The following is a 12,888-nucleotide window of genomic DNA, read 5'->3' as shown; positions in this document are numbered from 1 at the left end:
CCCGATCTTGTATTTTTGAGTAGCATCGGTCTCCACAAAAACTTGGGAACAAAATTTTTGACCCATTTTTTCAATTTTTTCAAAGGGGTAACATCATGATTTTGGCCAAAAATTGAGTCAAAATTTGTTTCTTTTATTTTCTCTAACTTTTAACGCAGATCGAAGAGGATTGGAGCCCTGATTCATAAATGGTATTCCGTTTTAGTATCGGTTGCGAATTAGTCAAAATATTCACAAAAATGTGTGATAAAAGTTTCAATTTTGGCCAAATTAGAAATATTAAAAAATGACTTCCATTTTTTCACTTTTTGTAATGAAAAATTTGCATAACTTGGCTAATATTTGTCAGATTTGGAAATGTTATACCTTCCCGATCTTGTATTTTTGAGTAGCATCGGTCTCCATAAAAACTTGGGAACAAAATTTTTGACCCATTTTTTCAATTTTTTCAAAGGGGTAACATCATGATTTTAGCCAAAAATTGAGTCAAAATTTGTTTGATTTATTTTTCCAAACTTTTAATGCAGATCGAAGCGCATTGAAATCCTGAATAATAAATGGTATTTCGTTCTTGAATCGGTTGCAAGTTAGTTAAAATATTCACATCAAAAGTTTCGATTTTGGCCAAAATCCATCATCGCCTATTCAGCCAAGTCAAAAGCTAAGCCAGTGTTGGGAAAAACATTTTAATGACCATCCAAAAGCGAAGACACAAACCAATAATCGATGTATTTATCATTACCAGACAAAGAATGTCGATATATTGACATTTCGACGTGTTATCGACAACCCTATTTAGTTCCATCACCACCGTGGAACCAAAAAAACAACAAAAAATAACCAACAACAACATCGCGAATAAATTTGGCGACTGGAACTTGGAATAAATATTTCCGCGGAAGAGCGGACGCGGAAGTAACAAGGCTAAGTAACCTCCAGCATCCAAACGCCACCCATGGCCGCTGTGCCCGAGAACGCGGCCGAGATCGCGGTGGCCAACGCAATCAATAACATCAATAATGGTAACGGGAACGGGAACGGGCGCAACCGCGTCTTAGGACTGGGGGGAGGTGGCCAGGTGGGTTTACTCAAGCATATAATGCATATCTTGAGGCCTTATCTTTCCTGATGACTGTCATTACAGAACAACATGATGAACATGCGGGATCGGCTTTTCCACGCGATTTACTTTCGGGCGGCGGCCACCTATGCGGAGCTTGTGCCACGGTTGGTCATATGGATAATGTTTTACCTTTAGGTGGTCTTAATTCTCTAATCTAATCGCAGGAAGGTGCAGTTGACCATCGAATACCTATTGCTGGCCAAGGCTGTGATTTTCTTCTTCACGCTGATCTATGTGCACAATGCTTTTATAAAGAATCCTTGCACTTGTCTGCAAGAAGTTCAAAACTGGCCCCGAGAGGGCGTCATTAGGTATGGTTTACTCAGGTGATCGATGCGGTACGGCATGTAACATATACCTACTTTTGCAGGGTGGAGATAATCCCCCATCTGACTGAGAAGCGGGCCATATGGCAAAGCATCAAGCGGGATAAGCACATAGTGCGATCTCTTAAGGATTCCTAGTGAGTTTTTGACACCAAAGTATCGCCAGATGGGCTATTATTTATGGCAAACTCTACATTGCTTAGTTACTATGGAATTGGACCCCAGACCCTGGAGAATCATGACAGACTGAAACGCTACGAGTCTATATTGGGCAGGCTGGGCTTGCCTGTTCGTGCCACTTTTGCCTACAGCAACGAATCCCTTTATTACTACTTCGATGCGATCAACATCCTTGATACCTATGAGCATCCCAATGCCATACAGCTGAAAGACGAAGAAGACGATGGTAGGTTCTAGTAGCTTGTTTACTTCTAATTACTCATCCACATGTTATTACTTCAGACGAGCAGTATATCGTGGAGTATTCATTGGAGTACGGTCATTTGCGACTTTCGGGTGCCACACGTAAGCGCCTGAAGATACCCGTTCTTACTGTGCAGCTGGATCCAAATACGAACAAGTGCTTTGGAGACAAGCTAACACGCTACCTGTTGAAACGTCTCTTGGGGTAAGTTAAACCAAATCCACATCCATATAGGTCTATTAAGCTAATATATATCGTCTAACTCCACAGCTATGACGACCTACTGATGGCTTCGGTGAGAACCATAGCAGAGCAGGAAGAGAACAAAGGCTACTTGCGCAATGTGATTACCGGAGAACACTACAGGTTCGTCTCCATGTGGTGGGCGGCCTGGAGCAGCTATCCAGCAGCCTTCTGTGTGATGCTTTTATTTGTAAGTTCAACTGATTATGTTCTTTAGAAAACCATCTAAATGAAGATCTATTTTTCAGACATTTTCTGTGTCGATGCTGCTACGTTACTCCCATCACCAGATCTTTGTCTTTATAGGTAGCTATTTCGTAAACATTTTGTTGATACTCCTGCTTTGAAATGATCTATAAACCTTGTTCTAGTCGACTTGCTGCAAATGCTGGAGTATAATGTGTCTGCCCGATTCCCAATCGCTCCTTTGTTGACTGTTATTCTGGCGCTCGTAGGTGTGGAACTTGTCTACTAATCCCGGAAAGATTTGCATTTCCATTAATCTTTTTCCTTACTTTCTGTCCAGGAATGGAAGCCATCATGTCAGAGTTCTTCAACGACACCACCACGGCCTTCTACATCATTCTAATTGTGTGGATTGCGGATCAATACGATGCCATCTGTTGCCACACCAGCATCACCAAGCGACATTGGCTCAGGTGCGTCTCTGCGATTTGCCAAGCCATTCCACCTTACCACCTCACTGTCGTAGTGTTCATTTAGTCGAGTATTTCTTTTATTTTTCGTACAATCGTCCGTCGTCCCAACAAATGATAAATTCAATTACATTAAGTCGAGAATCCTTTCCAGCATCTTGCCTTGCTAGCATTGATAATAGCTACCAGGCATCTCCTTGACCATCGCCATCATCTCATCCAACCTCTCATCAGCACTTAACAGTTCATTTCGTTCGTATCGGTTCGCATATTTTCCTTTTCTCTTTCCGAGTACCGACCGGAGTACTCCCCCGACCGACTACTATTTTACACTCCTTCCTGGACGAACCCCTGTTCGGTTGTTATTTGAAAATTAACTCGGCTTGCGCAAGCCTCCCCCGGGGCAGAACAAATCGACCAGTGTACAGGGTACTCCCCTTGTCCCCTTGCCACTTACCACCCAAACTGGCAACACACAGACACCGGCAAACAGAGAATTTCATCACTTAAGTCAACAAGCGTAACCCAAGCACCATGTAGCTCTATGTAGCTGTGGCAGCTCCAGCTACCCTTCCTCGACCAACTGAGCCGCGCCATTAGCAAACATTTAAATAAACTCGCCGCTTTTTCTTAACAAAAGAGGCAGAAAGTCCAGCAAAAAAAAAAAAATGAAGCGGAAAACAGCGGAAATTTAGAGCCCTCATTTCCCGTTCGATCAACATTAATGACCACGCACGTCACTGCCAGCCCGGCATAGACCGGACAACCCCATCTCGGAGCAGGAGGAGGAGCTACTTTGCGGTTTATTACGCGCACTTTGCATAATTGAACGGCGACTGCCGCAAGAAATTATTTTTAATTTTTTTTTTTCGGCCAGTTGTAGACAGACAGGCGGGAAACGAAACCATCAATAATTCAAAAAGACACTCGAAAATTCCCTTTTAGCGCGCTGGCAGCTCGGACGAGGCCCAGGCGAGGTCCAGGCGTGGTCCGGGCGTCTTATTATAAATTCATGTGCATGCATCCGTCCTCAATCACTGGCCTCCGTCGCGGCCTCGCGGTGTTGATTTTGCGTAATTTACGCCGAATTAAATGGCTATCAGATGCTTGGAGTCTCCGGCGGAGGGGCAGTCTCGAGAACTGGGCCACGACCACTGGCGGTATTTGTATTTATTAAATATTCATAGCCGCGAATGGTTTAAATCTTTTTCCCAAAAACCTGTGGGAGCAAGCCCCCCAGATACATTATAATTCTACATAATATATTTTGTAGTCTTCATGGTATCTTCTGGCCTGTCGCATAACTCATAATTTGCCAGCCAGATTGCCAAACTTTGTGCTCCTCGTCGGAAAAAGTTTTCAATACAAGAAAAAAAATATCCAATTGCAATGTTCCGGGCGAATCCTTTTCTATGCAATTGAATAGCAAACAATGTTCAATATGTTTCTGCTTAGATCACGTGGCGTGAGTCTGCCAAGGAGCTGCTGGGTCCTGGCTGCCAGTAAAATTAATTCAGCAAAAGGGTCCTGGACAGGATACTCCTGAATACGCCTGGGCCATAACTGCATGTGTGTGCTTGAGGAAAGAGGGCTAGGCAGCGAGAGTTTTTTTTTCTTCCTGGGGGGATGTGTGTGTGCTTTCCTTCGGTTTAATTTTGCTGTTATTGACTGCCTCGAAAGCTGAAGGGGTCCTGTGCCAGGACTACCCTTTCAGAGGCTATCTGAACGAGGCAACGCCATTTGGTAAACAAGAATCTTTACTACTTCCGCTTTAATATGGTGGAAAGTTGAACAGTATTTCTTAAATTCTACAACAAATTCTAGAAGAATCTGTAGCTTTAGAAAGGGTATTAAGGACATCGTCTTTGGTGACTCATAAATTGCAAGACACAAGTTAGTAGCGCTGCTGTTGTAGGTCCTGCGGTTATGGGTTAGAGTGCCGGGATTGCTTGTTCTCTTGCTTCCTTCCTGCCTGTGGTGTTTCAGCACCAGCTCCAGCTCCAGCTTCAGACCCTTCTGCTTCCGTATTTGCTCGCCTGTTTTTGCGGTTAACTTGGTCTGCAGAAGGCTGGCTGGCATTAAAGTTACCATACTACAAGATAAACAAGTGCTGGCGGCTATTTTCGCTTTTTAGCTACACAGTGCGGCCTTCCAGTCCCCGCTGGTATTAATTTCATTCACGGACTAATTTGTGTCCTTAAACTATGAGAGAATGGCACCTTAATCCTGTCAAGTGGCCAGGTAACACTTCTTCCGAACGTCGATCGGGGCAACAAAGCCTTCTAACCTTTCGAACTTCCTGCCAATTGCCTCCCGACTCGTTCATTATAATTGACTTTTAAGAGACATTAAAGTCATCAAAGGAGCAAAGGCAGTCTCGAACTCTTCCCGGCTCCGCTTAATCGCCGTTTAACGAGCAGGGAGTGCCAGTGGCAGGGGCAGGAGCAGGGGCATAATAAGCCCCTGTTGTCAGCTCACACCCAGCTCACCCCGTCACAGGACCAGCTGCCGCTTCAGCATCAGCCTCAGCCCTTTCTCTTCGGGCTCTTATTTTCCTGGCCTGTGGCTTCTTGCGGCGCGTAATGCTTCTTTTGTGCTTAAATCTGGTTGCCAGGCACGGGGCAGACGACACGTATTAAATGAGCTGCAAACGCACGGGAGCCAAAAGCTGAAAGAAACACTTGCCACTCCACTGCCCCTCCTCCCACCTGCCACCGCCTACAGGCTACGTATCCAACTCGAGTCCTGCGCAGATTTTTTGTCGCGCTAAAAAGCTGTCGAGGAAGCTGGAGCTGAAGCTGGGAGCAGGGAGCAGGAGTAGGAAGACAAGACGCCCTCGGTTGGCATCAAAGAGCAAAAGTTCTACCAGAAAGTAAAAGGGGAAACCCACCCACACTGAGAGGAAATACTGTGACTTCATAATACTATTTGTAGCAAGGACTAAGAATAGAGGGCAAGCCTTTTCCGAGTGTGGAAAAGTGGGTGTCAGTCTGAGAAAAGGGGTTAGCAGGTGGAGGCGCCTCAAGTAGCCTGCCCCGAGTCTCCGCTTTCTTCCTGTTGTTTACACGCTTGTTACGCTGGCAGAATATATATATATATATATATCCGCATACATATATTATAGAGTGGCATTGTTGCCACTGCTCTGTATCAAAGGTGGCCGCGGTGTCGACGGGTTAGCCTCAACGTCAACGGCATTGGCAACCATGGTTGCAAGGACCTCCTGGGGGGAGCTGGCGGAAAAGGGCAGCCTTTTCCTTTCCTTTGCACTCCTTTGGCTGTTTTCGTGTTGATTGAGATCATGTTACGCAAAGTATAATTGCGTCAAGTTTGTTTTTCTGCCATAACTTTTGTCCAACCGAGTGCCGCCAGGGGGGTTGGTCGGTCAGGACGTTTCAGGGGGGGTGGGACTATGGAGCGTATCCTGGCCGCCATGGCGGGAGGTTAGGTGGTTGCTTCAAAGGTGCAGTTGATGAGTGTTCATAACGAGGCGAAATCGCTTCATTGTTATGTATGTATGGGAGCTGGGTGCCTGGGTGCTTGGGTGTTTTGTTTGTTTCAGCTCCAGCTTGTTTTGTTTGTTAACATGGCGTATGCGCAACGTGCTATTGTCCCGTGTTTACACATTCGAGAACTCTGTTCCAATTTATGCACGAAAATGGGTCGTTTTCACGCATTCTACCCTGTATGTTTGCTGGGCAAATACTTTCCCATTTTTTGTTGTTGTCTGATATTTCAATTAAGTTTCGAATTGCATTCTCAGAAAGCCGGAAGCACGAGTCCTTCTCCTCTAAACGACACATTAAAACCTTTAATCCTGTTCCTGGATGTGGTGCTCCTGGAGGGTTTCCATGGCACTGCTATTTATGGCCACGGATAGATATGCAGTCCAATATGCAAATGCCATTAAAAGCGAGCTCACTCACAACACAAGTGCTCACAAGCTCATTGAGCTCGACGACTATTAGGATCCCTAGCCCCCCCACTCCCACTCCCACTCCACACTTGTTTACCTGCAACAAATAAGCGCTTATGACGCAGATCGGATCTTTATTGGTGCCTGAGAACCAGAACAGAAGCCTTTCACACCTCCCAGACTCACTCCCACACTCATCTCCGTTCCAGACACATGCAACAGTTGTCTTATTTGCCACACTGTCATCCGCCCTTCCGCCCACCAACCCACCCACTTCCTCTCGCGCCAAAGGACAGGAAGGCCAACAGTATTTGCCTGGCATACATCCGTTCCCCCGGCACACTGGTTGCCGACCCAAAGTTTCGGGAGTCCTTTCAGAGAAAGGATACCACCATCGGACCCCAAAGAATTGAAAAATTAGACATTTTTTTTGAAAGTATTTTGTGTATTTCACTCGAAATTAGTCATAGATGGAGAGGATGCACTGTAGTCCTGGTAAAGGGTGAGGACCAGAACAAGGATGTGCCGGGTGTCGGAGGGAGGGGGGGAGGATTAGGGGAAGGGCGTTGTCTGCTTGTCAACGCTACGCTACATTAAGAAAGCGAATGAAACGGAAACGAACAGGCGATAAGTGTTGTCTACGTGTCTGCTGCGAGTCCTTAGAGTGTGCTTCTGTGGGTGTGTGTGTGTTTGTAAGTGTGTGGGGGGGAAATTGAGGAAATTGCCGGCAAGCGTTTGCCAAGGATGTGTCCGTAATGCTCTGCACTCAGTGCCTCTGCACCCGCCTTGCCCAATGCCCTGGAATGGAAAGGCTTGCTAAATAAGAGTCGTGTGTCTTCATTTGTCGCTGTTGATATTGATGGTCCGATACTTTTGTGTGCGGCTCTGCTTGTGGGCTGGTGTGTGTGCACACAATCAACTGGAATTAAATTCAATAACATAACTCAATCATGGCCATACCCACAGCCACTGCCATAGCCCCTCATCCTACTCGCTGTAAAAATAAATTAAAGTTGAATTCCGCTGGCCAGGCCAACGGGTGTCCTTCAGTCCGGTTGTCAAGCTGTCCCGTCCCCGTGTCCCCGTGTCCCCTTGTCCGTTGTCCCCTGTCCATTCGGCTCCTTGTCCGCTGTCCATTGCTTATCAATGAGTCGCCTTCGGTGTCATTATTGTTGCTTCTGTTGCTGTCCTGGCAGCGGCCATCTATTGTGTTTTTATATTTGTTGTCTTTGGCGAACAACAATTCAACTAACAGCGCCAGCAATTATTTATATTATTAAATCCTCTTGAGTGTTTTTCTTCCTTCCATCCGTCCGCCTTCCGTCCGTTTTCCGTGTCCTGGCCATTGTTGTTTCCGTTCCGTTTCCAGCCGGCTCCGCCGTTGTCTTGGCAGTTTTTGATATTTTTCCCGCCCCTGGTGTCCGTCCGGCCACTGATACTTGTTACCCTTATGTCATCCCGTTCCATCTACCACACGTCTGACCCATTTCTCCGTAGCTTATTGTCGCTCCACCAAAAAATAGCCCTGAGTGGGAGTGAGGGGTTGGGGTCTCGATAAAAAATAGAAAACTGAAACCAATATGTTTTCACTTTTTATTTCTGTCAGCTTCATACATATTGTCCTTGTTGTCCTTCGAACCAAAACTGAAACCTAATTGATATTCTGGAGATTTCGGTGGATGGTTCTGATGAAGATTGATAGAGATGTGATCTACGAATCTTCAAGGATGCGGTTTAGTAAGAGACTCTTAAGAGTTGAGAGTAAGACCCTTTAGAAAGGAGCACTACCTAAAAAGAGGTCCTTTTCTTCCTTAAAACCTCAGTTGTCGGATGAAGGACTCAACAATAGGAAGGTTAGGTCATATAGCTTCAAGTCCAAAACCGAACAATTGACTTTGAAGGGATTCTGACACCCACTTGGACCCATTCCCTGGCCCGTCCTGACCTCACACTAATAAATTCGTTTGGTTTCCGCCTTGCAGATTCTTCTATCTGTACCACTTTGCCTTCTATGCGTATCACTACCGCTTCAGTGGCCAGTACAGGACCCTGGCGCTGCTATCCTCCTACCTCTTCACCCAGGTGAGTAACCATGGCGAGTAATAAATGCGTTATGCAACCCGACTGCGGAGCTGCCACAATGATGGAAGCGACTGCGAGTGCGAATACAACTCCGGTCATGTTTACGCCTGTCAAGTGCATGACAAATTGCCTGGCTCGGCTCGTGGCATTGTTTTCCATTTCGTTCCTGGGTCCTGGCATCCGGGCCGTTCTGGGCGTTCGGGGCGGCGGCTCACGTGCAGCCCCGAACGAACGGCTCACGTGCCTGGCGACCGTGGCATAACCTCACCCATCTGCTCCATGTATCTCTATTTGTCTCTTTTCCATTCCAGCACTCGATGGTGTTCTTCTTCCATCGCTACGAATTGCCAGCCATCATGGCCCAGCACCAGGTCTTCATCATTACGCGCAACCAGGGGGCGGGGGAAGGAGCAGCAGCCGCAGCAGCAGCAGCAGCAGCGGGGGCTAGAGGTGAAGCAGGAGCTGGGGCCCAAGCAGCCGGGCAGCCAGATGCAGCTGGAGCAGCGGCCGGAGGGGAAGCACCGGGACAGCAGGCGTCCATGCAACGTGCCCGCCTCATCGTGACGCGACTCTTCAGTCAATTGGCTGCGCAGCGGCAGCAGCAGCAACAGCAGCAGCCAGCGCCCCAAAGACAGCCCGAGCCAGGAGCTAGTCCAGGTCCCACGCCGGCTGTGGGCATGGCCTTGGCGAATCTGAGGCGCCTGCCCGTGGTGGGGCAGTGGCTGCAGGGCCGCGAGCAGTTCGCCACCGTGCGTCGGGTCTTCCTCGGGCAGGGGGAGGGGGGCAACGGACGCCTGATGCAGGTCCGCTTGCAGCGCATCAATGTGGCCGATATACCCGAGTTGCGCAACCAGGTGGCAGCAGCCATGGCCGCGGTGGGAGCCGCCCAAAGGGCAGCCGGAGGCGGAGCAGCATCGGATAGCCGGGCTGATGAACTCGGCAGTGGAGTTGCGCCACCAGCATCCTCTCCAGCAGCAGGTAAGCTTTCGGTGACATCCCGCAACCTTAATTGAGTGGACAGACGGCATACTTCATTGAGGGCTTAAATTCTTAGCTGGCATACCTTCTCCATAGATCCTCCTTGCATAATAGAGCTTGATAGAGACTGGATAGAGGCTGATCCTTTGAATATTCAGTGCCTCCACACGTGGCACAGTACTTTTATTTTTTTCGAGCAAGAGACTGCGTTGCTAGGAAGAGTCCTTTTCGGCTGGGTGTGAAATCGCTTGGAAGACAAATTCAAATTTGAATTCCACTCGACAAGCGGGAAATCCCTTTCCCGGAGCTGAGGAGGACTCTCGAGCCAAACAAGAAACACAAATAAACAAATAATAGATTCAGATTCAGGGGCAATAAATGCCAACGAGAGCCGCTCGAGCAAGAAAGGTGGCTGGCACGCCCTCGATTTTCGATTCTGGTTCTATGGCAAGACTCCGAGTCCTGGCGGGTGTCTGCTCCTGGATGGCTTGTCTGGCCACTATAATCGCAATATGCATGAAATTATTTCTCAATTCGCTTGGAAGTATTCACTGTAAATGTTTCGCTTGTCATTTCCTGTTTTATTTTCACTTGCCATCTCGAATTCTCTGCATATTTCAGATGTCGAAACAAATCAGAGGGCAACAACGGGCATAAATGATGCAGAAACCGGGGACGGAGAAGCAGGAGATGGAGCTGGAGCAGGAGCCGGAGCGGAAACAGCTCAAGACAATCTCGGAAAGAAGCTGGAGGAGGGGCGGAAGCCTGCCATGTCCGAGACGCTGGAAAATCTAAATTCCGTTGCGGCGAATATTACAAGTATGTCGGATAAGAGAAGCACTATTGCTACAGCATCGGGGGCTGTAATCCACGCCCACTTTGACGTCCGGGGTCTGGACGTCTCCCAGCCAAAGGGAGGGCAATTAGAAAATAATTTGCCGGAGAAAGCTTTGGCAGCTCCGGCAGCAGCACCAGAACCACCAGCACCAGGTGAAAAGCAAAGCTGCTCACTACAAGCTCACAGCATTATGAATGACCAGCAGGAGGAGGAGCAGCGGGAAAAAAACAAGTCGGGCGAGGCCGCGACAACATCAACAACATCAGCATCTGCCATGTCAAAACAAACCTCTGAAGCTGGAGGTGGAGTGGTGGGAGTAGGGGTAGCTGGGGTAGTAGCAGCCAGGCCAATGATGGATGACAGGCCAGCAGTTGATTTTATAGAAGGCGACAGCCCAACGTCAGCAACAAATTGCCAACTCAATGCGGGCACAAACCACAAGGCGCCAACAAGGAACCAACATCCAGAGGAGCAGCACCAACAGGAGGAGCTAATGAAAACTTCACAACATACATCAAACCAAGTGACAACAGCAGCGGCGGAATAAGCCGAGCATTAGTGGCACGGCACTGCCCCATCCCGACTCCACACACACACACCTCAACCGAGATTCCCATCCCGAGCAGAAATAACCACATAACAAGATGTTATACACAAACTCAGCTAGTAATTTTTTGTTTTTAGATAATTTCTCTGGTGTACTTATGGCCACTGCGCTTAGTGGGTGTCCTGTGGGCTGCTCCGGCGGATCTGTTCTTCAGCCTTGGCAGCCACGCGTAGGTGACCTGCTGCAGTTTGGGGCTATTGATAGCAAAAAAAATATTAATAGCGTTTCTCTCGCCCCTTTTAATTAGCCAAATACGTGAGAAGCCGCAACACATACTAACCACAGCTAGTCGCTTTTTACAATGTACGAGTACTCCCTTTGAATATTTTGTTGTTTGTTTTCTGGTTTTTGGGCTGTGCCACAGCCCCCGAAGCCTCCATCTATTGAGAAAAATGCGTTGGAAATTTTTAATTAACTTTCGAGCGGCCACGAAGCCCTTAGCCGGTTAGCCGGACGGTTAAACAGCCTGGAGCGGTGCTTTACCGGATGCCGCCACCGCCCCCACTATTTACATTTTTAAACTTTATGAATCGCCATAGGATTGTCAATTGTAATATATTTGTTCGGACGGCTCGGACCCTGACAGGCCACACCGCAAACACTGGACTGTGAATATGAATGATTTAAATATCCGAACGGCAATGGCTAGCATTAATTGTTTTTGAAAACTTTTGTTACTTTAAGGCCCCCCTGTTCCCACACCCGTGTACCATATTCTATTGAGTGACTTTGTACTTCTAGGTCTATTTCAATAAGCAATGAATCCGAGAACGGTTTGTATTTTACGAAATTACACACTAATCTAAACCATAGTGGCTACAAACTATTTACGATTGCTACAAAATGTTATTTCTAAATGTGTAAAAAATAAATGCAACTTAAACATATCTGTCTATCTGGTAATTGTGCGGGGCTTCGGGTTTAATGAATCTGAAAATGATTAGCATTTGCATAAATGCTTCGGACCGACGTCCCTGGAAATTTTATTTAAATGAAACACAAACAAATTATGCTCCATGAAAAGTTCACTTGATTTGCATATTTCTGCCTGTCGAGTGAACTTGGGGAGTCCTTTCATGGGTATTTATCAATTGGATAGACATAGGATGGATCAGGGATGAAAAGAGAAGGATATACTCATAACACTTGTCTATAGTACAAGAGGATCTTATTTTCATCAAAGTCCTCACTAACCAAGTAGTTAGAGCTACTGGCTACCTCCTCCTCTGCCATGTAGCTGGCGTAGCAACTTGTGCTGTCACTGTGCATTGCTTCCAGTTCGTTGATGTGACCAAGCCAAGTATCTAACAATAATAAACAGGCGGATCCAGGTCTTCAGACAGGAGTACTCCCAGCAGTCGAAATATTCGCGACAGGGATAGCGACAGACGAAGCCCAGCAGGAGCAGGACGAGTTCCTGGATCCAGGCCATCAAGTAACATGCCAATGCCAATGGCAATGGGGCGGGGTGGCACATACATACATATTTATTATGTCGCAAGTCCTTCTCCCTTACTGCCTATATGAGCAACGTGAGCTTCCTTTGATTAACATCTTTATCAATATTTTCTTATTATTTGCTCATTTCTTCATTTCAGCAGCAGGAGCGAACTTTTCAATGAAGGACCTCCCCACAAAGACGCTGGCAACTGACAGCAAAAAAAATAAACAAATCATTTGCATCTCATTAATGCA

The 12,888-nt window shown here is 47.1% G+C and overlaps 1 protein-coding gene across 1 annotated transcript; it reads left to right on the top strand.

Moving 5' to 3' along the window:
- Positions 1-790: 790 nt before the first annotated feature.
- LOC108125220 (membralin) lies at positions 791-12,080 on the top strand. The gene is made up of 13 exons (XM_017241338.3): positions 791-1,078; positions 1,145-1,227; positions 1,288-1,434; positions 1,494-1,586; positions 1,653-1,855; positions 1,912-2,077; positions 2,144-2,306; positions 2,365-2,422; positions 2,488-2,571; positions 2,643-2,775; positions 8,671-8,770; positions 9,082-9,748; positions 10,370-12,080. Exons 1-13 carry the CDS (start codon positions 956-958, stop codon positions 11,131-11,133), a joined length of 2,784 nt encoding a protein of 927 aa, XP_017096827.2. The 5' UTR covers positions 791-955; the 3' UTR covers positions 11,134-12,080.
- Positions 12,081-12,888: the final 808 nt, after the last annotated feature.

The sequence above is a fragment of the Drosophila bipectinata genome, chromosome 2R, assembly GCF_030179905.1.
Source record: "Drosophila bipectinata strain 14024-0381.07 chromosome 2R, DbipHiC1v2, whole genome shotgun sequence".
In the NCBI taxonomy this organism is placed as follows: Eukaryota; Metazoa; Arthropoda; class Insecta; order Diptera; family Drosophilidae; genus Drosophila; species Drosophila bipectinata.
Note: the sequence above shows the minus strand (reverse complement) of the source record. Positions and strands in the feature narration are given on the sequence as shown.

Excerpts from the sequence above, each read along its gene's own strand:
- LOC108125220 (XM_017241338.3), top strand. The coding sequence starts at position 956 with ATGGCCGCTGTGCCCGAGAACGCGGCCGAGATCGCGGTGGCCAACGCA. Across the intron at positions 1,079-1,144 it reads GACTGGGGGGAGGTGGCCAG|AACAACATGATGAACATGCG; the intron begins GTGGGTTTACTC and ends CTGTCATTACAG. Across the intron at positions 1,435-1,493 it reads CCCCGAGAGGGCGTCATTAG|GGTGGAGATAATCCCCCATC; the intron begins GTATGGTTTACT and ends CTACTTTTGCAG.